Source organism: Leuresthes tenuis, unplaced genomic scaffold, assembly GCF_036924035.1.
Source record: "Leuresthes tenuis unplaced genomic scaffold, fLeuTen1.0.hap1 SCAF_2, whole genome shotgun sequence".
NCBI classification, from domain to species: domain Eukaryota; kingdom Metazoa; phylum Chordata; class Actinopteri; order Atheriniformes; family Atherinopsidae; genus Leuresthes; species Leuresthes tenuis.
Genome location: NW_027325356.1, coordinates 10,142,876 through 10,166,952, shown reverse-complemented (window position 1 = coordinate 10,166,952; position 24,077 = coordinate 10,142,876). Strand labels below are relative to the sequence as shown.

Here is a 24,077-nt window from a genome sequence, read left to right as displayed (position 1 = left end):
GCTCACAGAACCTGTAAGGCATTCTTGACTATTTTCCTAAGAGCAGATGAAAAGAGCACCAGCAACTAATGTTTTATGGGTCGATTCATAAACTTGTTTCACCTTTTGAGCAGCAATTTAAATTACATTTGAGCACTCAGTTTGAACGATGCCTAATAAATGTGATGAACAGCAATTTGAATTCACAAAATAGGAGGATTTGAGGCCTGTGGCTGACTAAAAGCACACGTGGTCTGGTGAGAACAATAGATTTTTCATCTGTTCCACAATACATGTCTGCCAACAAATAGCTATGCCTGAATGTAATGTGCTCTTATTACCAACAGGAATAGTACAAAAGAGTCCATTCATTAATCAATTCTAAAGTTGCCCATTCAATGTTACCATTATAAAAACTGCTAAAATGTACTACAGAGATTTAATTAGGACACACAAATCAGCAGGGCCTGAGACAACAAAGCATCCTCTGTCAGGAGAAATAATACAACACTCTAGCAGTCATTGAACAGTAATTGGGATGCCTGCTCATGTAAAGAGCAGCCAACACCAGAAAGGGAGGAAGTCCTACCAGAGCTCTGGAGTAGCTCTCTGAGGAGGAGTGTGGGCGTTGCGCTGGCAAAATGCTAATTTGACCAAGGGATGCCTTTCTGTTCTCTCTTCCTTTAGCGGGAGCTGTTCAAATTCTCATCTGACATAATTTGATTTCTCAGGCTTTTAACATGAGTGAGCCGGGCTCTACTGTGGAGGCTGAACAAACAGTAACCAATAACAGCCTGAGAGCTAAATTAATAGATGAAAGACTATAATATGTGGCGGCTGGAAAACACAGAAAAAGTCATGCCTGCAGAATCTATTATGCCCAGCTCACTGAGAAAATGAACGTAGGAGTAGACCCGAAACAAGAGAATTCTGATGGTCTAATTTTTTGCTTAACAAAGACAAACACTTAACTTAACAGTCCTTTAAAAACACAATTTTCTTTGGTTGAAAAGGGAAAAGAAACATCAAATGTGTTTTTCTTTTTTTAAATACTATATTGTACGATCTGTTTTTGAAATTGTGTTCTTTCTCTTTTTTTTTTTTTGACCAAATCTTAAGTGAGTAATCTGTTAGAATTTGAGCGATATTGTCTGTCCAGAATATGCATCATTTGGAAGGTCATGTTACAGGGTTCAGAATGAGCCTGAGTTAACATGCCAGGTCTTCTGTAGTCATGTCTACTTGACTCCAGCCTTTTTCAAAGTTCACATGGCATCAACCAACTTTGCTGACTTGTGAAGTTGCTGTAGGTCCAAGGACAGTAACGGAGGAGCACCTGATTGCCGTGCAGATCCAGGATGTTCAGTTTTGACAAGTTTTCCAGGCAGCAAATTTTCTGGATTCTGAAAATGATCATAAAGAGATGGGATGAACGGGGCATTGCATCATGAAATAAGCATGATATGCACACTATTACAAAATATTCTAATAATTCTGAAGATTTTGTCAATTTCTTAATGCATTAATTAGTGGTCGACTGGTAATGGGAGTAGAATTACAGATGCTGATGCAGATTATTTAGAAAAAGCTTTCGAAAAATCAGCTTTCACTAATACTAAAAGAGTTTTTTTTTTAAAAAGACAAGACAAGTACAAGTGTCTTATTCAGGACTGCACATATTTGGATCAGATTACAGATTACACTTTTGGATGACAGAGGATGGGAGATATTCATCACATTTCTGTAACTATACTTGACCTGAGACATACACTAGATCTAAAAAGGCAAATGTCATGCTTCACAGAAGGTGGAGCAAAGAAAGTTCAGCTGTAAGATCTTAATGTCATCCACAAAGTTGTGACATTAATCTTCTTTCTGCTGACCTTTCAAAGTAAGAATCACTCCGTGATGAGAGATTTTCTAATAACGCTGGGCTTTGAAAGCACAGACCTCTGAAGCTTATAACATAGCAACACCAAGTGGACAAAATGAGCTAAACACTAAATGTAACCAAGAGATTTTGCACAACCAAAAAGCATCAGTTGCTTTTCACATCAAACCACAGATCTCCATGAAAGATTTTAAGTTAACGAGGTTATACCATATTCACACAAATATGACAGTTACAGTAGTATCAAGCCATAAAAAATTCAGGTAGAATAATATTTGTTTGCTTGCGACAACAAACCTGTTCTTCCCAAGCATGAGAATTCTTAGAGACCTTAGAGCCTCAATGCCAGTCATATCAGAGATGCGATTGTCATGCAAGTTCAAAAGGATGAGCTGCTGCAGATGCGACAGATGCTGGATCTTTGTGATCAGATTGTGCTGGAGGTTAAGAAACTGCAGCTCTTTAATGACGTCCAGCTGGGGGAATTCCTCCACAGAGCGCCTGGAAAGTTGAAAGAAACATTTTGAACGGTTTCAAATGGATTTATACATTAAGTTCAAATTTTCATGTACTAACAACTCAGTTTAACTCCCACTCACTTCATTTTAAACATTCAAATGATGAATATAGTGTCTTTCTGTATGTATTGACTGAAAAACGTTTGCTAAGTACACACTGAGCAGATGAATTCTGTGTCAGAGTAAATTCTTGCTAAAGGCGGGCTCGGTATTCAAAGACCCTTTGCTGCACCCTGGTGGACATTTGGAACATTTTCCTTTTTGGTTGACCACATCTTCATTTCTACTGCAAATAACATGCAGGTCAGGCTGTGCTTATAAAATTCAGTAATGATGGAGGTGGAACAAGGATGAGAAAGAATTGGTGGCAACGACACATACAACCGCAGAGATTTTTAGTGACTTTTAGCTAAAACTCCATCTTCTGCAGTACAACAGATTCACTTCAAATCTGTCGGAGAATAGATAAGAAAACAATGGGTACCTGTCCAAGTCAATTCGCTGAAAAGTGGAAGATAAAGTCAACTGAGTGAAGGGGAAGCCAGCTGCAGCATGATGATTATATCCAGCAGAGCGACCTAACACAGAAATTACAACCTGAATAAGAGATGTACAAAGTATTCCAGTGCAGTGCAGGAAAATGAACACCATGTTAGCAGTTTACAAACTGGGAATCTCAAGATAAGCATCAAAATCCTTTTGTCTGTTCCATAATATTGATATTACCATATTTACCTGCTGGTTTAGGAGTTTTCAAGGCAGCATGGCGGTACGAGGCCCCTGCACTGTGAGTTGGTCTCCTTGGTTTGTCTCCAGTTTCACTTGCAGCTTGTGAAACTGGAGCACCACCTGCTAGTAGTACTACACTCTCTGCAGAAAAATCTGCACGGTTGTCACTGGCAACTCTGGTCCGACTGCATGCACGCAACCTGCTTTCTGCAGATGATATGATATAATGGAACAACCCATGCAAACCCAGATTGTTGGCACAGAGAGCCATTTTGTACAACACGATGGTGAATCACACAAAATCCTCTTAGGCAATTGGCAGGTGAGAGATTGAGTGAAGTGGGTCAAGCGTACCTGGGTTAAAATGATTCATTGTTTGGGTGATCTTTACGCTGGTTTCCTTCATAAAATCTTGACAGTCAATCTATAAACAGGAACTATAATTAGTGAAGCATGCATCAAAAACAAGCAGTTAATTACGGTTCAATTCAATTCAGTTTTATTTATATAGCGCCAAATTACAACAATTGTCATCTCAAGGCACTTAAGTAATATAGTCCAATTCAAGCCAATTGGAATTCAATTTGGTGCCACACATCAGAAATTAATGCACATAAGCAAGTTTTGTATGATCAAAATAGCTCTAGAAAATGTCTGAAGTCAATGAAGAGCAACAACAAAAATGCTTTTCTAAAGCTGGCATGAAAGCATGTGAAACTCGATTAAAGTGAAGCTCACACACAAGTCACAATTTTTGGTACCAATTCTAGAGGCATCTCACTGGAGGAAAAAAAAATATTCAATGGGATTTAGGTCAGTTTAATGAATTGATGAATCATGTTTAAAAATCCCAACAATTCTTCTGTGCTGTTAGATGTGTCTTGACAGAGATGGCTGAAAGATTTATGCCTCAAACCCAGTTATCTTACCTTTGATTAAATATTCTTAACCTTCTCAGTTCCTTATGATTTCATAATTGATTTAATATTCAGTGTCTCAAGCGAAAAAGGCAGCAAAACAGCCCTGCAGCATGATAAAACCTCCAGCAATTGATACTGTAGGGAGGCAGGAGGATGTTTTCCTTTTGGATTTCTAATTCAAATTAATTCGAACTGTGAGAATAACGTTGTCTGGCATACGTTTTCTGATTTTCTGTCTTTGTTTTTGTTTATGTCACCACGTGAAAGCCTCATTTTGTTGTTGTCAAACAAGTTTTGTAAAAAAAAAAATGTATTTATAACATTTATTTGTGATGTTGTTCCGCGGATGAATTCTGACCAAAACTGTGCATGCTAGGCTATGCTTCCACTGGTATTCTGGCAAGACTCACCGTTGTTTGCGCTCGCCCGGGCACCACTGACCTCACAGTCGCAAGGTGCAATTTACAGCTGTTGATCTACAGAAAAGGTCGACTGTGTTACTTTACATAAGACTAAGGCTATGAGATTTGCACAGAGCCAGACACCAAATGTATCTCGTGCTGCTTTATAGCTATCATTGAATGTGGTAAAGGTGTTAAATTTGGTATTTACCATTGGGGCAAGAACTTCCCATCTATCGCCGAGCCTGGTGTGGCGTTTGTTAGAGCTCGCGCTATTACCCTCAGTTTTCTCCGACTCCATTTAGCCAGCGTATACTAAAGTTGACAAATAAGAAAAAGTAAGAAAAAAACTATGTCTTAGTATTCAAATCTATCTGAATAATATGCTAAATAAATATGTGTACTCAACCGCTACAGTGTCGCTCCAGCTTAGATTTATTGCTCGTTAAAACCGATGCCCATCTCTTCTTCGGGAGAGACAAACTTCCTTGGGGGTAGGCGCTATTACTATGGCAACGACGGAGTTGCTTAGCGACACAGATTTCCTGTGTTACTTGAAAGCGCACCGTAGAGAAACAAGCCGTTTTCGCAAATGGTCTTTCAGTAGTTTGATTGTTTTATTAGTTATCAATTATTACAGCTTAAGAGTGTGGCGTTACCTTGAAGAGTGCTGTCGCTGTTATAGTTTCTGCTGTCCTTATGTCAATACAATACCATACAACCTGAATATTTTGTTTTATTCTACATAAACCCACAAGATAACTGATATGGCCTTGTAACACTGCTTCTTTATGCTGCCTGGTTTGGTTCTTGACTTCTTCCATGTGGTTAATGTGGAAGGCTTTCAATAGAACGTCCATAAGATAAGTAGAATGGGGGTCAGAAGGGGCCCACAGGTCATTGTCGGTAGGCTTTCTATGTTTACAAAGCACTGAGTCTTGTTAGCATTTTCCCAGAGGGGTGTAAAGGCCCTATGTGGCACTGCATTTTCCTCCACGCTGAGGATCATTCTTAGTTAAACAGATCAAAGGTAGATTTCAGCCAATCAGCCATGCCCTCCAAGAATACACCTATTTCAGAGCAAACAAAACAAATAACACATTCTGGCACCATTAGCAGCCTACATCTGGCATATTTCACATTTTTTACAAAACCAGGATTTATGAGCAAGTTAAAAAAGGTTAAACAAGTAGCTATTTATTGAAAAGTCGGACAAACATTATGGTCAGAAAAATCCTAATCCCAAAATCCATGGACCAACTAGAATAATTTTCAGTATTAGTGGGAATAAGAAAAATAGAACAAATTGGTGGAGTATTGTATGAACTCTTAGCATTTTAACTTCAAACATTCTTCAAACAAAATGTAAATTTAAACAAACAAACATAGAACTAAATTTGAATGACTCATTTGTAATGACAGTATTCTACACGTCTAGTAAACTTTATGCTTTCCTAGGGAAAGAAATGGCTATGATCATGACCAAAAGTATACTGATTTCCAAGAGTGGAAATTGTGGCATCACAGGGAAAAGGCACAGATAATGACAGCTCAGGTTGTACAGTAACTCACAACAGTGAGTCAATTGCACTTCTGCAACTTCTCCAAATGTGGATTCACCTCAGCAATTAGCTTCCTGTACCCTATAACTTGAAAAGCACACTGAGCATTTTGTGATGTTTGAATGTCAAATTCAGTCTACCTGTGGATGTATTACTGTCCAAATCTCTTAACCTTCAGTACCACACTAGGTTAAAAATAAAAAAAAATGCCCCTTTTTAGAATATTGAGATTAATTGACAATACTTTTCAAAAGGCCTAATGTCAAGAATGTTAAAGCATTAATGCATTCTAAAGTAATCAGGAAGTTATATTTTGTAGCTGGAAGTTATTTGTCATATCATGAAAAAAAGCAATATTTTAGACCTACTCTGTTTCCACATTTTTGCTGACCTTTCTCTTCTCTAAAGACTCTGTCCCCCAGGTGATGATCAGACAGTAGCCCCACAGAGCACTAAATATAATCAGATGAATTGTGTAGTGTGTTTCCAGCCTTTTTTACCCTGGCAGTAATAAGCAGTTGCTGAGAAAAGACAAGTGCAGATCCATCAAAGGGACATCCCACACACTGCCTGTCACAGTCTATTCATGAAGCACAGGCTGACACATATGATGGGAGGTGATCATCAACAGTTTGAGTGACAGGGCATGTTAATAAAGTGAAATGTAAATTTCAGTCAATTTATTCAGATATTTGTACATTTACTTCATATATCTCTTTCCAAAACAGACATAGAGCCAATAAAAGGTGTTAATCCAGCAATTGTCACCGTTTAATTGTATGACGTTTCTTTTATTGCCCCTCAGAGATTATGTCTTTATGATCTTTTTAAAATCTTATCTTCTGTGAATTTTCACATTTTTTTATCTTTGGCGCCATGTTACAGTATTTCAGAGACAAACAGCATGCAACACATATAAGAAATTGTTGCTTGAAAAAATAGACGCAAAGACTTTTTTTTCATCATTGGGCTGTAAATAAATATGCTCTAATAGCACCAGCAGGAGTGATTTGTTGGCAACAGCTCAGCCGGGTCCTCGCCATGTCTGATTGCGGTAATGTAGGTGTAGAAACGAGAACAATATTTATAAACGTATTCAAAAGTGAAAAATAAAAAGTCAAATTGCTGAAACATGTGTCTGGTTTGATGTGAGTTTGCTTGTATGACTCACAGCATATGGCCACATATAGACTTATACAGTCCCATTGTTGGGATAGGCGTCCAGTTTGAGGGAGAAAAAGCAAACCATCAAGGTCTGAGGTCAAGATAAGGCTTGTCTGATTTAGGCAAGTGATTAATGATTACTCTTAGTCTCCAAGAAATTAAAAAAATCTGTGTGATGTCTTTGGAATTGAGGGAGGGAGCGAGCTGTGGTTTTTCTTGTCAGTCATGGAGCATTTTGTCGCCCCACATGAGTTGAAAAGATTTATGCCGTGTCACACTCTGAAAGAAAACAACTAACTTGACAGCTTTGGGTTAATGATTTCAAGCTTCGGTTATTTATTTATGCAAAACCTTGTGTATTGAAGAAAAAGAATGATCATTGATTTCTTCAAAAACTGTGCTGATTTTCTCTACACACAGATGAAAGGCGTGGTCAACAGTGACATTGTTTATTCAATAGCAAGGTCAGAGTCCCACAAAATAAGCATTGAGCTCTTCTGGTTGGAGAAATATTGTGTGGCCATGTGTTACTCATGCATGGGAATGAGATCATTAAAGTGTGACCATGGGATGCTAAATTGTGACCATGGATTAATGTTTCATTGCACACACAACATTGGGCAGACTCCATGATTGTAACATAACACACATGAGGTGTCGTTTAGTTTGATCGAATCTCATTAGTTATAATCATCCTGCAATGTTTTGCAGCTAATGTCATGGTTAGTAAGAGACATTTAAAATGCAAACAGTATCGACAGTGGGCAAGCTGTTGACTTCATCAAGCAGGAGCTGGAAGGACCTGAGAGTCTACATGGCGACATATGGACGCATGAATGAGATCAATGCAAAAAGCATGATGCTCCTTTAATCCTCGCCTCAAACTCATCCACACTGCAGCAAGCCCAGAGACTCAACTTTCAGCATGAAAAAGAAAGTTTGATCATACAACACCAGTGTTGGCCTCACTCTACTGGTTTCTTCTGTTGGGTTCATTACAGAATTGATGTAAGATTTAAATGCTGTTTTTTATGACTTTAAATTGTCTTGCTCCACCCAATAAAAAGAGAAAATTTATGTTATTATACAACACTGAGGTCAACTAATCACATGCTTTTAGATATTTTTAAGATCCAATTAGAAAAAAAGAGAAGACTGCAGTGGCTGCTCTTACCCTATGGAACTCCTTACTTCTCGTTTACTTGAGAACTGCTCACACATTAGAAACTCTCAAAATGCTGTCAAATACCGACCTATACCGGCTATTTGATCTAGCATATTAGTTCAATTGTGAGGATTTCTGCTACTGGCTTTCAAAATATATGTCCTCTTACTCAGAATTTGGACGGCAGAGTCACAAAATGCGTGTGTGTGTTAGACTTTTGAGATAGTAAGTCTAAGAAAACTGAGAAACCGTGTCAGAAATTTGAAATATGAAATCAGGATTTTGACATACCCCACCAAGATATTGATATACTATGTTATAATTCTGACAGCTAAGTCAAAACTTAGAGGTACTTAATCAGAATTTTGACACACAATGTCAGAAGTCAGGATTTTAAGATAATAGATCAGAATAATGACACACTAAGTCTAACTTCTGACATATTACTATGTACTATGAATTTCTATGGTCAGTTTAGAGTCACCACCAAACCTAACATGCATGTTTATGGACTGTCGGAGTATGTCCTGAGTAGTGGAGAGAACCCACACTGGGAGAACATGAAAACTTCACAAACAAAAGCCGTTGTTGGGCTTTGAAATGGGTTTGATTTCATAAGTAAGCATGGCACTATGTTTACTCCATGGTTTTCTATCACTGTTATTTCTATAGTTAATGTCCACTTTTTACACCAATAAAATGGGATCTTATCCTTTTCCATAAATGTTGTGCAAATGAATTTTGCATGCTAGCAACACACAGCAATAGACAGTAGAGGTTGATGAGAATGTCATCAGTTTTCCAAGTTTTTACTCACAAACCAATGTACTGAATTCATTTATAAAAATGTCTCATAGCAAACAGACCGTTTTTGAGACACTTCACTCAAAACTAGCATTATTGTGTTCACAGACAAAACGTTGAAAGATCAAGTCATGTGGAATCATGTGGGAACCATGTTTCTAAGAAGCCGAATGACAATCCACCCAATAGATATTGGAATATTTGACCAAACAAAGAGTGGTCTTAACATTCTGGTCATAATTGAACTACTACAGTATTTGTGAGTGTTTTTCAGTTTAGCATGACATCACTTTTGTTCTGTAAACAAGTCCTTGGACATCTGCACAGCCACAGGCTTCGCAGGCTGTCTGTATAAGAAGGTTAACTCATAAGGTGGAAAATAAGGAAGAAAAAAACGGAACAAGCTGTGAAGAGGAACCCATAAGAGAGGCAATTTCTTGAAAATTTTCACTTGAAAATTGCATAGTGCAATAAATGTCAAACAAAAACTGTTAAAAAAAAGGAACAAGGTAAGGTGCAGTTAGGGAAAAATGCTAGGATTTCAGAATGGACCTGTAAAGCATATTAAACATTAATCAATTAAGGTCATGTAAATCCAGTCCAATGCAACAGCCTTGTAAAATAAAACATTCTGACTGAGGTGAACTGTATTGCGTCATCTTGTGTGACCCACCAGTCAAATTCATAAGGGTGGATAAAACAAAAGCAAACACACCTTTCAGTACATATTATCTGCACATTTTTGGATAGTATTTCTGTAACTCAGTGCAGTCAGATGAACAGACAACAATAACTGATAAGAGGAAGTGACCTGCAAGATTTTTGACAGGTTCCTGGTGTCACGGTGACAGCGCTGCCCAAGTTTCCTTTCAAAGTTTCATCACAATCATCATAGTGATTCTGCTGGTTCGGAGTTTTTTTTTCTTTTTACATTAATCCAGATAAACAGTACAAGGCACGAGAAGTGATGCTCGAGGAGTCTTCAAACAAGCTGGCAGTCTGTCACTTGGTTTGAGAGGATAAGTATGCAATAAGCTACTAAAATCCTTCAGATTATTCACTGCCAGTGCCTTCCTCACTCCTCCTTTCTTTTCCTCTTTCTTTCTCCCCATGTTGCATTGTACACAGACTGAAGCACTAGGCATGTGGTGAAGAAAATGAGTCAGACTGCCCACCAGCTGTGAGCCTGCCTTGCCAATGGGGAGGAGTAAAGATATTTCACGCAGGGCTGGCAACAGCCAACAACATCGGTGTGGGTGATTTACAGGGATATTAGGATGGAGGCCAATGCCAAACTGCAGAATTGGACATGAGGTGTCATCTACAGGGAAGTGTTCACATCATAATCATAGCATGCATTTGGGCTGCAAATAAACATTTTTTTAAAAGTCAGTGATTAGGGATATTAACTCTCAGAAAAACTACTACATCATGTTTTCACTGGCCCGTTTTCAGATCAAAAGCAGGCTCAAAGCCACTGGTGAGTACTCTGGGTGCATGATCTCACCTAAAAGCGAGTCTTTTAAATTGCACAAAAAAAGGTCACATGGAAACTTTTTATTGGGGTGATTAAAAAGTTTTTGTATTGATCCGGGTCACTAATTTTAAATATAATAACTTTTAAAAAGCTTGACAGAAACCGAAAGACAAAATACAGGATAATGAGAGTGAAACAATGTTTAATTCAAAAAGGGGGTGTTCACGGCCCATGGGATTTTTAATATGCACACTATAGAACTTGGCAACAACAATGTCAAGTCATCACAGAAAAGTCCAGTTAAGACAGCGTTTTAAAACTCTATAGATGGTCTACAATCTCTGATTTGACAATGATAAATAGACTAGCTTCGGTTAAGTTGTGTTTCTTCCTTGCTTTGGCATATGCGCCACTTGCCTCCTGCTTACTATCAGGAGCTGAAAGCCTATTATCCAATTAGAGGCGTTAGCCAAGGGGTCGTCCTTGGCACAGCAGTTTCCCAATTAGAAAGGAACACGTGAATTTGCTCCCCTACTTAGAGACAAACAAATGGGGTATTCGTGTCTTCGCAGAAAAAGACGACACCCTGTGCGTAAAAAAAAATCTGTGCGAGAAACAAGACAGATAGAAATATGCACGCTTTAGTGAACGCCTTCATGCGCTGCCTCTCATTTCTCTTCCCCCCTTCATGGCTTTGTGTCAGATTTTGCTTGTGGGTTGGGAGTGACTGCGAGGAGACGCTGCAGCGGCCCAATCCCAGAGCTCGTTTCAAAAGCAGAAAGCCTCTTACAAATGAGGAAGTAGCAGCAGCAGCAGTAGAAGCACAAGGAGGCTCCAGTCCGTCGGTCTCACCAGGTCCAGGCTGTGTCTCGCTGGCCGCTACAACCCCCGCTGCTCCTCGGGACCCTCCGTCGGGTCGGATCTGGATCGGGGGTCTCTGGCGAGCCGTGGAGCGCGTCTTCGGAGCCCCCTGGGTCATTCTCCGCCATCACTGGTGCCCGAAGAAGCAAGCAGCTTTGCGCACCCCGTATCCTGTCAGTACCTTCGAGTCGAGCCAGACTAAAAGCTTCCAGGGCGGCGGTGCTGCTGCTGTAACCAAGGGCTGGAAGGGACCAGGTGGAGCCACCTTGACTTATTCGAGGATCATGAGTGGGTCCGAGGAGATCCCCGATTTGAACCCGGCGGAGTGCGCCTCAGATGCGTCAGCGGACCAGGGCATCGATGAAGTCATTACCGTGGACCAGCACTTGCAGGAGATGGGGACGGTGACGATAACTGTGGCCATTCAGGCGGCGGAGGACGAAGAACCGGACGAAGTGTCCTCCAATAATATTGCCTTCTTCGGAGGCAGCTGTAGCGAGGATGATGTCGGAAGACACGACAAATCGAGGTATGCGTTATTTGATACTTTTTGATTGTGTGAACAGCCGGCGGCGTGACAGAGGCATATGAAGGAATTTAGGCAGTTTATTTAAAAAAACAAAAACAAAAAAAAAAACGGCACGAACTTTTTCCCTCGTGGTTCCTCCCACACCGAAAAACATCCACGTTAATTGAAGCTGGAGGTGAAATAAACGTCCCCTCCTAATGTTAGCTTTTAGCCCACTCCTCTCTTCATTGCTGGCTAATTACCACAAACCGGTGAAGTGGGAGAACATTAGCAGCAGTGACACTGTTGGATATTTGTTTCTGTGTTTCACACGCATAATGGCCCACTAGCTAAAAGGAAGGTAAATTCCGACAGGTGCCGCCTATCCCTGTGATCACAAAGGGCTCTAAACAACGTTGGAATGCGCGAGGCTGCCAATAGATGCTAACGACTGTGAGTGTGCCCACGCGCACACAGACACGCGAGAGCTATTCTATGGTTTGGGTGGGATGTGTTTAACCACCTGTATGCAGCATCGGGGCTGGAAAAACCAGACACCTGAGACGAGCTAAGGACGACACTCTCTCTTTTAATCTAATTCCCCTGCGTCATGACGGGCTATTTTTATCCTCTGGCCTCTAAGGTCCCTGGTCGGACAACGTGAGCACGGCGTGAGTCAGTGATAAAGGCTAAAGGGGAAATGAATCTCTCTTCATACTGAGCGTTTGTTTTCCTTGCAGGTGACAACTAAAGGGCGTTTATGACAACTCGTAGCACGTTTTTAATGCTGCCAAACATGTCTGAAGCACTCTTGGAGCTTAGAGGGTCAAGTCTGCGCGTAGCACTCAACATTTTGGAATTATTTTCAAACGGCATATACCTTTGGGTTGGGGGTGTAATGTCTCTTAACTTTTACACATGAGGAATGGCGGCGTGCTGTTCGAATTGCCCCTTGTTGTATCTGTCAGACCTCCTGGGGATGATGTAGGCTTGTGCCAGCTGTGTGGTCAGCCGGCTGGAAAGCTGTTGACTGTGGGAGTGCAAGGGAGGAGGTGATGAGTCATCCACTAAAATTTCATTCAGACCCACACTCCTATCTGCAAAGCTACCCGTCTGAGTGCACCGCCTCACAGGTTTGTCAATCTGGGCCCGAACTGCTCAGATAAAGTGTAGGGAGAAGTGTTTTTTTTTTTTTTCCTCCCTCATTTAATTGTGTGGGGTTGCTGTGGTTCACCACCATGTTCTTTGTGGGAGGAAGAGTCTGTGCCCTTCAGATGGAGATGTCTTGGCAGTTTCAGGACGAGTTGGACACAGTGACTGTGGCTGCACACCCAGCCTGTTGACGGCTGCGAGGAAAATCTGAAAGGAGGGGAAGCATGCAGGTCAATCGTGGTGCTTTGAAGTGCCAGGACTTTGGTGTTTCTCTGCCAACAGCTTGGAAGCCACTGGCTTATTGTATTAATGAAAGCAAAGCGTGCAACTGTTATGTAATGTTGATGGCTTAAAATCTGAAACATTCAGCCTTTTAACTACTAGAGAAGTCTCTGCTGACCATGATCCGCGTTGTCTTCCCACACACTCGTAGTGGTGCAGGCACCAGCGGAGGAGAGTTGGAAGAGGAGAGCTGGCAGCCCCCAGATCCGGAGCTCACCCAGAAGCTTGTCACCCAGATCGAGTACTACCTGTCGGATGAGAACCTGGAGCACGACGCCTTCCTGCTAAAACATGTCAGGCGCAACAAACTCGGGTTTGTCAGCGTCAAGCTGCTCACATCTTTCAAAAAGGTAACCATGGCTGCAACTCACTTGGGTACTGTCCAGAAACACATTGTTCGCTGACCTGCAAAGGTAAATTACCTACGGTCTCTGCTGTAATTAGCTAAAATATAGTGTACATACCACACGCTGAGTAGTCCACTGAAGGCTTATTGTGTAGGCTTTTAATGATACGGTGTGGTAATCCCGGGCAGCTATTCAGCTGAGCTCTTTGTCCAGGCACCATTTGAATTTGTGAACAAATGAACCTAAATCAATTCTCGGGGGGGACAGACAAAGTTTTAACATGAGAACCTCGCTAAATCGGTGTAATTCCCTGTGACGTGGAGGTTCATGAGATTAGAATAGCAATGACTGGATGTTTCTAGTGTCAGCATGACGAGCTGTTGCTGTGTGAAGATGTTCTCACATTGACTCACAACAGCAGGTGCTACTTCAGGCTCATGCATGCTGATTTGTATGCCTGTGATTGTTTTTGTTTTTTGTTTTTTTTGCATCTGTTTGCACCACAGTTACAAATCTGCCCAAACATGGTGACTTTTGATTTAAACGAGAATTCAAATGTGAACTCGTCATCAGGCAAATGAAACCCAAATGTTTGGCTCCATTTAAGTTGCCATAATGATTCAGGAATGCAGTACTTGTAATTTATCCTCTGTTTTTAACCTTAAGTTACTGACCCCAAGGTCATGGGATAGTCCTCTTAAAAGGCTTTGTTTGTCGCCATAGTGACACAAGCTTTGTCTCGTTGCAGGTGAAACACTTAACCCGTGACTGGAGAACAACTGCTTATGCCCTGAAACACTCAAAGATACTTGAGCTGAACGATGAAGGGCGCAAGGTGCGGCGTAAACTGGCAGTGCCGGTCTTTGCCAGCGAGTCGCTGCCCAGTCGGATGCTGCTGTTAAGCGACTTGCAGAAATGGCCGGAGCTGGCTGCTCTCACTAAAGAGAATGGAAATGGTGAGGGAGGACCCACTCAGCAGGAGCAGCTGATGAAGCTGTTGCTGAAAGCGTTTGGAACGTATGGCGCCATTGCTTCTGTTCGAGTCCTGAAGCCAGGGAAGGACCTGCCGGCAGACCTCAAGAGGCTGAGTGGGCGCTACACGCAGCTAGGCGCTGAGGAATGTGCCATTGTGGAGTTCGAGGAGGTGGAGGCTGCTGTTAAAGCAAATGAAGCTGTGGGGAGCGAGGATGGGGGAACCGGTTCACTCGGTTTGAAAGTTGTCCTGATTGGAACCAAGCCGCCAAAGAGGAAGGTACCCAAAGAGAGACCTCGTGAGGAGGGAGGGATGCGCAAAAGTCGCTCTCTCAACAGCAGAGTACGAGAGCTTCAGTACCACGGGGATGACTCGGCCTGCAGCTCCTCAGACACGGAAAGCAACCCCACATCTCCCAGGTTGGCTAGAAAGTCCCAATCCTGCAATAAGCTCAGCCCCACCACTGCTGGCATCAGCTTCCAGAACAATCACCTAAGCCCTGGCATGTCCCCGAGAAACAGCCCGTGGTCAAGCCCCCGTGCCAGTCCTTGCCAGCAGCGCAAATCGCCCCATTCCCACAAGTCTCCATTAGCCAGTGAGGGCAGACTGAGCCCTGAGCCCGGGCGTCGCTGGGCAGACTACTCCTCAGACAGTAGCCTCACCCCTTCAGGGAGCCCCTGGGTTCAGCGGCGCAAGCAGGTGGCATCTCAGGAGAGCAGTCCAGTCGGCAGCCCCATGCTGGGGAGAAAGATCCAGAATGCCGACGGGCTGCCGCCAGGAGTAATGAGGCTGCCGCGGGGTCCCGATGGAACCCGGGGCTTTCACAGCATCACTGCTGCTGAGAGGGGAAAGAGTGCTGCGACTCAGACTTGATTTGTGGCTCATTATGCAGAAACAAAATGATCAGTTGGAAATTTGAGCCGTTCTTGGCCATGTTGCTCAGCCCCCCTCCTACATTTGAGACTGTGTAGATATATTTTTGTTGAGTGCATCGGTTTTCAGTCTGTTATATTTTTATACGACATTTTGAGTTACCATGGTAATATTAGGGAATTACCAATGGAAGTTATGCGTGAATATAAACTGATATGGCTTGGAGAAAGAAACGACATCCACCATACATTTTCTTCTTTTTTTTCCCCCCTTTCTTTTTTTTTTTTTTTTTTAAAACCAGTGTCCTGTCTACTGTGTAAAAGCTCGCAACATTGTCTGTGGATGGTGTGTAAGTGGCATAGGCACATGGACTTGATAGCGATATCACCATATGCCTTTTGTGTACATGTCCAACATGAATTCCATTTTTTTACATGCCATTGAAACTGAGGCCATAACCGCTCCACTGCCGTACAGGTTGGACAAAATATTTGGTTTGAGTTTTTATGTTCCTTTTCTTTTTTTAAACTTCATTACTTTCATTATGTTTTGACCTTTAGAAAGGGTCTCCTAGCCCTGTGTGTTTGGCAGGTAGCTGTTTTTATTTAATTTTTTTTAAGTGTTTTTTTTCTTTTCTTGACTTGTTTTCATGGGTCTAAACCTCACAGTGAAGTTTGAGGGATGTTCAGGTCAGACAGAATGGATGCTCTTATGTTCTTGCCTTTACATCTGAGCTGGGGTATTTGTACATTGAAATTCCTATTGTACAAATAAATCACTGAAATTGCAATGGACTTGACCTTTTGTTTGTTCTGAAAGAACCGTGACTTTTTCATTTAATACGTCCGTCTGTTGAAAGAATGGAAGCGATCATGAATATTGACAGATTCAAAGATGTAAAGAGCCTCAGAAACCAACTCGGGCTGTGAGATGCTTCATGCAGATCCCCAGTACTGACATCCCATTTATCCTGCAGGTTACATGTGTTCCCCTGTTCGATCTGTAGCAGAAGCACCTCTCAGACAGCAATTAAGGCTTTCAGATTAATTTAATTGTGCTGAAGACTAGCCTAAATTTGGCTTACCTTGAATGCTCCTCTTTTCCTTGACACCTTGATTACGGTGCAGCTGTCCACATCAATGGCCATTTATGTAACGGAAAACAGGGTTAAAACTTGCGCAACCGATCCATTTTGTTTTGCTCTCGTCCTGAACTATTGTGGAGCATTGTTTTCACTTTGGCATTGATTGGTCCTCTCTTCAATTAATATGAAAATAATACACCATTGTGATTTAGTTTTGAGTCCCAAAAAAAACAAACCGCTATAGTAGAGGGGTGGTGAATACCACTTTTCTATAGGCACTGTAATTTGGGCTCAGTCCTCAGGTGCTACCAAATTCTCCTTAGCAACCGCCCAAATGTGAGATGACGTGGTGCACAGTTGGGGCCGATAATTCATGTGGTGGCAGGTTTTTTTTTTTTTTTTTAATTTCTTTGTATTCATCCAGTTTGTTAGATTTCTCATCTCCTGTAGGAGTGAGCATAATGGGAGGATGCGATCTGTGAGGCCGTGTTGGATGCGAGGGTCGCGGCTCGTGCTCCAAAACTCAGACGTGATGGGACTAAGTGGGATTGCATAAGAGAGATGAATAAACTTTTGTTCTCCTCCTCTGCTTGATTAGCAATTCAAAATCAGGAAGTCGTGAGAGCGTCTCTTTGACAACTACCCAGGACGAAATGTGGGAATAATGACTGCTGGGGAAAAGTATTGCAAAATTAAACCATTATTCTCTGAAGATGAAATTCTAGATGATTACCATTGAAGGCAGTTTCATACCAACAGCATAAAGCCAAAGTCATTCTGGTTATTTGTAATTGGGCAGAGAGCATTGATCTCAGAGCAAAACATAATTTAAGGTAGTTATTTAGTCTTTTTTTTTTTTTTTTTTTTTCCCAGTGATAATTTCTTACATGACATCATCTATTGAAGAAATCTTCTTTGTGTGCAGTATTCATATCTATGTCACGACACTGAATTTAGACAGTGTGTTTATAATTATCCCAGCCTGTTATCATTCTACATGGCTCTAAAAAAATATGCCCCAACATCATGTGCTCATATTATTGTGACATAGATTATGGTCACAGCTGGAGTACGTCCATGAATGTGTGCACAGACCAAAGTCCCACTGGGACGGTCTGTAACTATCACAGGGAGAATCTTGTGGTGTTTAAATTTCCCGTCTCCAATTTGGAAAGGGGTGTGTGTGTGTGTGAGTGAGTGTGACTCCTCAACTCAGAGTATGACATTAAATTGCATCAGTTTGTGGGTGGGAGCTGTAGTGGCTGGTGTCAAAATTGAGGAACTAGAATCAGGGAGGAGAAAAATGTACAACAGTCTCAGCAAATCAGTCAATTGGAAATGTTGACACAAAGACCCAGAAGTTACGAGATTTCTTTTTTCTCTAAAACCCTGTGACACAACATGAGAGCATAGGTGTCTGTAGAATTAAACAGTGCTGGTATAAAAACTTGGCAGAGCTAATTCACTGCAACAGCAGTCCCAGATGAATATGTTAACTGACGTCTGGTGTAGTTCAGTGCTTCCCTTACTGGCCCTCCAACGGTAACAGCTTAGGAAGGGAACAGTTCCTCAGCCACAGCGTTAGCCTCGTGACCCCCTCCTTCTGCCACACGCCTGCAGGAAACATCGGCCTCTGTCACCACTAGCTGTGCAAAATGTAAGAAGCATAGACACCCGTGAAAATGACCTCGACTAACAATAGAGCCCTGAATTCTTATTACAGGCTGCATGTGATGTCGACCTGTGACCCATTTGCAGCTGAGGGAGCAGGCTGTATTTACAGAGTCGGTGCAGCAATTAAAAAGAATTGTTTTTTGGGTTTTAAACTATGAAAACTATGATAGCAATGTGGAGTGTAATAATTTTTTATTTACATAACTTAAAAAGAAAACAATATTTACATCCCAGACAGTGAGAAAAATGACACCTGACGCATTATTTACAGAAGGCGGTGGCTTCGATTAAAATCTTACAGTAAATTTTTTCTTTATTTTTTTCCATTTTTCTACAACAATGTGAAGAATGACACTGAGTTTGAGGAAAATTACCAGAAGAATGCAGAGGGTATCTCCAGAATCTCCAACACGGGAAACCACAAGTAGCTGCAGTTTGCTAGTGCAACACAGTGAAGTGTGTTTCAGTGTCTATAACGAACAAACAAAAACGCACGCCGTCAGATTATCTGTGCATTTCCAGAAAAGAGACTACATGCAGCGGTAAATGATGACTGATTATCCGTCATCCTTCTGTGTCATTACCAGAAGCTCTTATTTATTCATGTAAGTGATGGACATTAAAAAATATATTTCATACAGTCAAATAAGCTTTTAGAAGGCCATGGAATCGTGTACTGGCCCTCAGGGTACTCTCCTTACTGCTGCGCTGACTCAGCGTAGGGAAACAATACAGTACGTGTAAAATAACTGCTGAAATATTGTCAACAACTGTCTGCTATCAGGAAAAAAAAAAAATCAACCCATTTCCCTCTGCATATTCATGCTTTAGAACATAAATACCACCTTTGAACTTGTCTTTTGTATGTGCCGTTACCATAAAAAGCTCTGTAGCCATGGTTACCATTTGACCCTCATTGATGCATCTACCTGGCAATAAAGGGGGAACGATATGTGCTCTAAGGTGACAGGATGTCTGTGAAAGCGCCGCTCCACAGGAAACCAAAGCTGTCTGTCAGCTAAACCAACAGTTAAGACAAACCAACTGGATACACATAATCATTGGCTCCTCATCCTGCTGCACAGCTCCATCTGCAGAATCTCAACAGGAGCCGGACGCAGAATGATTGGGATTGATCTGATGGTTGTGTGGGTAGAGTTATCGCTGGTGTGATGAGGAAAACACTTCCTGCCTGTTAGCAGATGGGATGAGGACGTGTTGAGCAGAGAGCTTGGGCAGGCGAACGTGCTAAGAACACAGCAACTCGGATCTTTAATCCTCTGAGAGTGAAGCGGTGTGAGGTGGAAGACGTCACAAAGCAGCCATGTCTCCAGAACTTTCCCTCAGATGTACAGAGAACCATCAGCGGGTCCAACATAGCCAACCCCTATCAGGAGAACATCGATCAAAGTCCAAATGCCCAGGCCTCCGAAGCTGAACAGTTTGCCAAGACCCTCTCTCCACTGGCCCAGATAGAACCGATCTGCCCCGAAACCACCCAGAGTGATGCTAGACCATAAAAGAACAGGGACAGAGATACAGTCAGAGATAAAATGGGAGCACACGTCCAGACTCAGAAAGATTTCACCACTCTGCACTCAAAAGGGCAAAAAAACTGTTGGGAAAAACTCAAGAAATGTTTACCTGAGTGCCAGTGCTGTCGACCATTTGTAGCCACCGGTCCAATTACAGAATAAACGTTTCTGAAACCGCCTCTTACCTACAGAAGAAAAGGACAATCAAGTATCACAGTACAATCACACACATATATTAAAAAAAATAGAAATACAACAAGCTGACTGAAATGACAATACATAGAAAACCTTTAGATGGCTCATTTACAAGTCCTCGGGTTTACATATGTGTGTTCAAAAGAGATTATTTTTCTCATATTGTACATGAATGTACCCCTTGTTGTCACTTTCTGTCTGAAACGCTTCCTTTTAGCTCCTCAAACTTCAAAGGCCCGCTAATTAAAGGCCCAGTCTGCTCTGACTGGCCAGAGATGGCAGCTATTAAAAGCAGCTCTTATTGACAAAAGAAGAAGAACTTAGCACAAATGGCAGAGCAGGCCATTTTCCTCAAGTAAAATTGAAGGCCTATTTTCAATACTGCCAGTTACGATGTTAAGTGCATCAAGTTGAAAATCTTGTTTGGTGTCATCTTTATATCATCTAAATGTTTTAATATATTGTGTATAATAAAAATGATACAGTCAAAACTGACGTTCTGTTGTCATTTTCATAATCTAAACTAAGAACAGACCAGCCACATACAAAAAGTAAGTGCATTATTCACAACTTCATATCCAATAAATGAGAACTAGTGGTTCCAGATAAGGCACAGATTATTACAAGCTCTTCAGGGAGTGACAGGTGGAACCTGCCTTGTTAAAACCAGTAATTGTCTTGTGTCCGCTATTCTCTTTGCTGCTGAGGTCTGTGCTGACATCATGGAAAGATCTAAGGAGCTCTCAACGGCCTCCATGGAAAAAAAAAAAAAAAAAGGTTGCAACTGCATGAGTCTGGCAAAGGACTTAAAGGACCTCAGAATAATTTGAAATACATCACTCCACTGTGAGGAAAAAAATAGACAAATAATGCAGATTTCTAATGTGGTTGAGGAGCGGACCACTACTGATTCATACAAAAAGAAGTCTCCAATGAACCGGCAAAAATGAACGAAATCAGCAAATGATCTGCAGGCACCATTTGTGGCAGCTGTGCTGCATCTCCAATAAGAGAGAGATTGCACAATTCTGACCTGCATGGGAGGCTTTCCAGGAAAAAGCCTTCGCTTCCCAATAAGAACACCACAGTGAATATGAAGGCAGAGAACAGGCCTTTTGGAAAAACTTCCTCCTCGCAGTAATATTAAGTCTACTGATATTGTTGTTATATAAATGATAGAGAAGCTAACTTTACCTGTGGGTCCTGTTTCAAAATGATCAAATGTTTGCTTGTTCAAATATACTGTCAACGATATTTCTTTTTATATGGCTGCAGCAGAATTTGGGGGGGGGGGGGGGGGGGGGGGGGGGGGGGCAGAAAAGGGCAGTATTCACCCTTTGTTACAGCAGCAGGGATCAAGTATACAAACTTCTTATACTTACATGTGTATGACAGCAAAATAAATAGTGCTGTGCTAGTCCTTTCAGGCAATCAGAATTGGTTTAAAGGGTAGTAGCGCGAGTGCATGCATTGCATTGCTCAAAGCTCCAATAACTGGAAACACACCAAGCTGATATAAATTTAATCATCTTTGCCTCACCGTGAGTAACTTAAGAATCAAATCTTTACTCGAGACAACCCAATTTGTTCCAGAAAGGACGACAACCGTGTGTCTTTGATGCATGGATGTATGGTTAGAAACCAAACAGGCTTATCAGCAGATCCTTTACCGTACCTAAACAATGCACGTGGTCTAAGACATCACAGGTTGCGTTGTAGCGCTTGCGCGGGCAGGAGACCGTCATACAGTTGGTGGAGTTTGAGCAGCGGTACTGAGACGGGTCCAGCTGCCAGCAGAACTGGCAGGTGATGGAGAGGGAGAAGTTGGTTTGCTGCAGTCCCGACACTCCCTATGAAAAGACGACAATAAAATAATCACAACACATGTGCAAGAGAGGCGATTTGAGTATATCGACACTTTATCACTTTACACAAGACAGATCAGTTACAACACAAACTGGTACTCACTATACAGTGAACGCCTTTTTTGGGTTTACAGACGAAGGAAGCTGTTTTGCCATAGGTGCAGTTGTGTTGGTAACTGCACTGAATGCAATCAGCTGGCAGGTGACTGCACAAACCCCCACTGGGACACTTGGACGTGTAGCTCTCTTCATCTGCAGGAGACACTGCAAAACATCCAATATTAAGTTACACAAGCCAGAGCTACCCTAAATAATCGGTGTAATGTAGTGCAACTTTGATAGAAGTTCACTTTATTAGTGACCGCTTTCCTTTAAATCATTAACCAACTCGAAAAAGATAACACTGTGGGGGGTAAATGACAAAAACTCTGCCTTCGAACAGCACAGCCAATCAAAGAATGATGTGGCAAAGCAATTTGCTACAGATTGCTCTATTATGGCTGTCTGGTGGCAGAAAAAGAGAACTGTTCATGCTTTGTGAAAAGTAATCATTTCTACAATGTCTGGAAAACACAGATGTAATTTTGTTTTTTGTGACACATGGTAATAAGAAAAACACAAAATTCTAAATTAAGTCTAAATGTGCACTTTGTACTTGCAGGCTACTATACGAGGAATCCTTTAAAGAACACCTCATGTAAGGAAATGCTCTGTGGGTCAGAAACCTGTACAATTTTGAATAACCCAATCAATGAAAAGTCATGATGTTAATCTGTACTTTCAGTATGTGCTACTTCCAATAGTGCTGAACGTCTTTGTGATCTCTGTGACCACTTGGTAACAAATTAAGCCCGATTAGATCCGAGCAGTGACTGAAGTGCTAACCGGAGGCTGCAGCAGGGACCACAGGGCTGGTGATGACGGGTCCATGTTGGGCATCTCTGGTGTAGGGAGGCTCCTGACCAACATGAGGGGAACTCAGGTAACCTGACAAGAAAATTATAGAAAGATAAAGCTTAACCCTTACTTAGTGTGCCACTATGATTCTGGCCCAAAGCGTTTATTCATTCAAAATACAAGCATTTTTAAACAAATACCAATGTACTGCTATACTTTAGTTAGCTACTTCCCTGAGCAGATAACTGGCTCGAGACACGTATTCTAAATCAACAGCATCACCTGACAGTTAGTTGTCAATAGAAAACAAAACACGACACCATTGATCAAATATACCTGCTGCTTATAGTAAACTATTGTTAAATCTCGGCGGCTAAGTAGCCAACCTGGTCTGTGTTAAGCTAGCTTGCTAGCCAGTGCTAGCTCAGTGAGAAGGCTAACGTCGACCAATAACATCTAAATGTTAACGGTAGATGCGGGATGAATACAACTGTTTCTGTAAGCATACCATTAACGCACTGTAAAACCAAATCCATAAACAACATGACAACTATTCCGTAGTGTTTAAAGCAACGTCCTCGGTCTGGTCTCCACAGCTGACAGTTTGTAGCCATTGTTGCTGCGGAACAAGATGCGGGAGCTGCGTTCAAGTCGCGTAAGAAAAAAGAACGTTCGTGGTCTTCTGGTCGTACTGAAACACGAAGAGGTGAAGTGGTCGCGAATAACAAACCGTATCTATATCCGACTGTTTGATCATCTATATATTGCCGATACAATGCAGTGGCCAACGAACAAGAGAGTCTCTCAACGAACTCAACTGGTAGGAAACATCGATATCATTGTGTTTGTTACATCCACATACTAAACACATTTTGGCACATTGTAAAGTACTACTCAGAAAGAAAATTGGAACAAAATATAGAAAATATGAGCCCTTATAGCTCTACATCGATTTTGAGAACGCTAATTAATCTGTTGTGTCTAGATATTCATCATTGTGCAGATTATTGTGAAATCAAGTATAAACAGAGCACACTCACCTAAAGAGTAAGAAATAAAAATGATTGTGAGCAAAAATGAAAGTTAGTAATTTTTTTCTTTATGCATCATATTTGCCATTAGCAGCATACCATTTTGGTCTTCAGCCTTCCATGGTATCTACACAAAGTTGTTAAAATAAGTCCCATTTTGAGACATATTGCATTGATCTTCTTTTTTTTT

At 41.5% G+C, this 24,077-nt stretch overlaps 3 protein-coding genes and 1 long non-coding RNA gene across 4 annotated transcripts in view; 1 reads left to right on the top strand and 3 right to left on the bottom strand.

Annotated features, from left to right (window-relative positions):
* Positions 1-4,897, bottom strand: part of LOC140301597 (leucine-rich repeat-containing protein 49) — a 31,923-nt gene extending 27,026 nt beyond the window's left edge. The window contains exons 1-8 of the mRNA XM_072380143.1: positions 4,848-4,897; positions 4,650-4,753; positions 4,448-4,513; positions 3,472-3,541; positions 3,124-3,324; positions 2,873-2,966; positions 2,168-2,371; positions 1,316-1,382 (exon numbers count right to left, since the gene is read on the bottom strand). Coding sequence (XP_072236244.1) covers positions 1,316-1,382; positions 2,168-2,371; positions 2,873-2,966; positions 3,124-3,324; positions 3,472-3,541; positions 4,448-4,513; positions 4,650-4,739 — 792 coding nt within the window. The 5' untranslated portion in view covers positions 4,740-4,753; positions 4,848-4,897. The remainder of the gene's footprint in view (positions 1-1,315; positions 1,383-2,167; positions 2,372-2,872; positions 2,967-3,123; positions 3,325-3,471; positions 3,542-4,447; positions 4,514-4,649; positions 4,754-4,847) is intronic.
* A 6,345-nt stretch (positions 4,898-11,242) lies between these two features.
* Positions 11,243-16,396, top strand: larp6a (La ribonucleoprotein 6, translational regulator a). The gene is made up of 3 exons (XM_072380142.1): positions 11,243-12,000; positions 13,565-13,763; positions 14,509-16,396. The coding sequence occupies exons 1-3, from the start codon at positions 11,243-11,245 to the stop codon at positions 15,604-15,606; spliced, it is 2,055 nt and encodes a 684-aa protein (XP_072236243.1). The 3' UTR covers positions 15,607-16,396.
* On the bottom strand, positions 13,185-13,615 carry LOC140301595 (uncharacterized). Its single transcript, XR_011914920.1, has 2 exons — positions 13,532-13,615; positions 13,185-13,338 (listed from the first exon to the last, which is right to left on the bottom strand). It is a non-coding gene; the product is annotated as an uncharacterized lncRNA (long non-coding RNA).
* Positions 16,397-18,539: 2,143 nt separating the features above from the next.
* tm2d3 (TM2 domain containing 3) lies at positions 18,540-23,517 on the bottom strand. The gene is made up of 6 exons (XM_072380141.1): positions 23,365-23,517; positions 22,845-22,946; positions 22,063-22,223; positions 21,770-21,944; positions 20,009-20,084; positions 18,540-19,873 (listed from the first exon to the last, which is right to left on the bottom strand). Exons 1-6 carry the CDS (start codon positions 23,468-23,470, stop codon positions 19,708-19,710), a joined length of 786 nt encoding a protein of 261 aa, XP_072236242.1. The 5' UTR covers positions 23,471-23,517; the 3' UTR covers positions 18,540-19,707.
* Positions 23,518-24,077: the final 560 nt, after the last annotated feature.